The 3,303-nt window shown below is 40.4% G+C and overlaps 1 protein-coding gene across 2 annotated transcripts; it reads right to left on the bottom strand.

Moving 5' to 3' along the window:
* Window positions 1-1,868: 1,868 nt before the first annotated feature.
* Window positions 1,869-2,952, bottom strand: LOC110037267 (phosphoglucan, water dikinase, chloroplastic-like). Of its 2 annotated transcripts, none has more exons than XM_020741867.1 (2): window positions 2,713-2,952; window positions 1,869-2,628 (listed from the first exon to the last, which is right to left on the bottom strand). In XM_020741867.1, exons 1-2 carry the CDS (start codon window positions 2,934-2,936, stop codon window positions 1,884-1,886), a joined length of 969 nt encoding a protein of 322 aa, XP_020597526.1. In that variant the 5' UTR covers window positions 2,937-2,952; the 3' UTR covers window positions 1,869-1,883. The 2 variants fall into 2 exon arrangements, with proteins under 2 accessions (XP_020597526.1, XP_020597527.1); XM_020741868.1 differs by having other exon boundaries at window positions 1,869-2,625; window positions 2,713-2,951.
* Between the last annotated feature and the right edge of the window lie 351 nt (window positions 2,953-3,303).

Genomic DNA, 3,303 nt, shown 5'->3' with positions numbered 1-3,303 from the left:
GGCAAGTGATCAATGGCTTGTAGGAGAAGAAACGAAGTGTAGGAGGACTGGTGGTCAACAAGGGAAGGAAATGGGGGAAGGAAATAGAGATAATCACTACCACGGGATAAGGATACAGCTGAAACACCACCCAATACGTAGGATACAGCCCTCGAAGAGGTAAACAGGACGTCAACGGTTGTGTCACAAACTAAAATCAGAAAATAACATAAGCTAAATCCTAAGGCATAAAAACGCATATAAATAAAAGAGGGATGGGCGGGAAATAAAGACATTAAGGAAAATGCCTGCCAAATAAAAAGAGGGGAACGGGTTGGTTTAGCTCCCTCTCAACTGAACTGGTTCGGGCCAAGCCGATTCAGCTTTTGAAGGAAAACCCCTTGTCACTTTAAAATCATTATTTTTTCCCATATATGTGGACGGGTACGTCAACATTTCACCACTATTACCATAAGGGGGTGACTCCATCATAGTCAAGCATGCACATAAAAACATACAATAATAATATTTTATTCTTATTTGCATAACAATCAATATTTTTGTATAAGATTCAATGATAAATTAAATAAAGCTGAGCACACATATCAATATTATAATATGAACAAAATTTATTAAACCAGAAATCATAGGTGTGCAGTACTATAATAGTAACAGTAAATGCATTCGGTCGAGAAGAAACAAAAGAGTTACAATAACAAAAGAATATAATAAAATAAATGCCATACATAAGATAGCTCAACTAAACTTCTCTCATAACTGAAACAGGATAACACCACATTTGAAGCAAGGTAACATAACACCACTTATCAGGATAACACCACATTTGAAGCAAGGTAACATAACAACAACACCCTTCTGATAAAGACATACTTTAGAATGACACACCCATAACATATGATGAAACATAAAACTCATCAATCCTTAATAGCATCAACAACAGTCGTAGGCCTTTCAGGCTCTCTATTAGTAAGAGAATAAACTCGAGGTCGAACTGGTTGTACTGATTGAACTAGAGTAGGAGTTTAAGTTGTAGACTCTATCCTTTTTGCCCGCCTGCAGTCTTTTGTAAAGGAGCTCCAACTGATTTATGTTCTTCTGACATTTTCAGACCAAGTGCAGAGCAATATCTAGTTATGTGACCAGGCTGGCGACACCAATAGCATGTATGTGAGCCCATCAAACATTCACTCTTATGCTTTTTTATACATTTGGCACAAGTCTCTACGGTACTACAAGAACTGCCACCACTGAATCTATCAAAACTGAAATTAGGCTTCTTCATATTGAATCCTTCTGATTGATCCACGTACTCTCATACTCTTCCTCTTGTTTGTCTCCTTAAGCTTCTTACTAAGCTAGAAACCAATCCTACTCATCTAGCCCACTCCCCTAACACTGAATAGTAATAGATCCCCAAAAGCACTAATGGTTGTCTAATTGAATCTTTAATCACGAAAGAAACCTGTAACACTTATCTTCTGCAGTAGCTATCATAAAATTGATTTTATTTTAATACCTTTTATTTCATAATTCAATTATTACAACACAAGCCCAACATGTGGGACCTATTTATTATATGCTTCATAATTTTTTTTTTTGTGTTAACATAACCAAATTTATCCAAAAATATGACCTTTGTTGAGGCGAAGGAGACTTGCCGGCTAGTCAAAGAGATGAAGCGTTTTCGATTCAAAATTTAAACTAGTTTTTTTTTTGTTGATTTAGAGTTTTCATATCAACAAAATCCCGATTGAAATATTAAATAGGTCAACATTTTATGCTTCAACGCAACCCGTATCTTATTTAAGTTAAACCGAACCCAAAGTTGTCCAATCGAGCCCTTCTCAGATTCATGTGCCTGGTCACCTCTAGTTGTAAGTCTATTAGAAGAGATAGATTGTTAAAAGCTTTATTTTCTTCTCTTGCCCATAAATAAATATCCTATTTCCTTGCTTCTTCTTGTTCTTAGCTGTTCTTATAGTTGGCTGACAGGAGAATTTCCACATAAACAAGAAAATACACACCTTTTGCCACCAATTCCTAGCTTTTTTGTCTCCCTCCACCAGCTCTAATGCAAGGCCATCAAGCCCCTGAGTGTCCCATCTCCTCTCCATCTCTCTATTACCGTGCTCATTGGACCGCATGAATGAAACTTGGCTCCCCTGCCACTGCTCCGTAAAAAGAGTAGACTCTGCCTCTGCAATAACCCCATTATATTCCATGTAAGAACCATCTCCATCTCCACCACCTTCCACTTCCACCTCACTATCCCCCGCCATAAGATCCAGTATCTCTCCCATCTTATTCCATCCGCAAACCAAATCATAAACCCCATCCTCCGGAACAGCCACCACCCTATTCTCCCCTTCCTCCCAAATGATCCCCTTCCCCCCATTGGTTATTATGACGAACTTGAACTCCACAACCTCACCCTTTCGCAGATCAAGCTCGCATACCCATCCGGCCTCAGTCCACTGCATCGGCATCTGCTTCGTCCACGTCCCAAACTCCTTGGTCGAGCCAAGAACAGCGACGTGCTCCCCGAACTCCACCTGGTGTTCTAAGCGTAGGCGTAAGCGGGCCTTAGCGTTCTTCTTTAATTCCATTGGCTGCTTCTTCTCAGCACTGCTAAAAGGAGAGTGAGTTCGATTAAAACTGGGGACGTTTACAAGATTATCAACTCACTGGTTTTTTTTTTGTTTCGTTCCTTACCTTTCTATAAAGCTGTTGCCCCGAAAGCGGCTGCTGCAGCGACAGCAGAGTGAGCGATTTAGGATGCGGAGACAGGAGCTCATAGTCCGCCGGGAAAGAAGATGGGTAGAGAAGCGGAGGTGTTGATAGAGGCAGGGATCATGGCTGCGGATGGACGAGGCCATGGGCATCAGCTCCAACGAGGATTTGTTGATCGAGTGAGGCGGGCAGGAGTGGTGGTACATTTGGCCAGTCCCACTATATATAAAACCGTAACCAATAGTTTTCCAGAAGCATTAGTTGCTGGAGCCCGTTCAGCTTTAGCAGAACTATGCAAAATTATGAATAAAAAATATCTTTTTAACAAATTGTCTGCATGAAGATTAAAAAGTCAAGAATAATAACTAAGCAATTGAAGTCTCGAATAGAAGAGCATAATTTGAACCAACTCATTTGGCGACCGACTGCTCAGTTGAGACTTGAGATGACCAACATACGATATCGACGGATCCAGTCCGCAAATTTTGCTTTCAGTCCCAACTACCTGAGCACCTCATAAAGTCAGCCGGTCAAAACTAGTCAAACAATTATTTTCCCTTGAAGGTAGCGACC

Source organism: Phalaenopsis equestris, unplaced genomic scaffold (assembly GCF_001263595.1).
Source record: "Phalaenopsis equestris unplaced genomic scaffold, ASM126359v1 Scaffold217787, whole genome shotgun sequence".
In the NCBI taxonomy this organism is placed as follows: domain Eukaryota; kingdom Viridiplantae; phylum Streptophyta; class Magnoliopsida; order Asparagales; family Orchidaceae; genus Phalaenopsis; species Phalaenopsis equestris.
The sequence above is the reverse complement of the archived record's forward strand: the minus strand, read 5'-3'. Positions and strand labels throughout refer to the sequence as shown.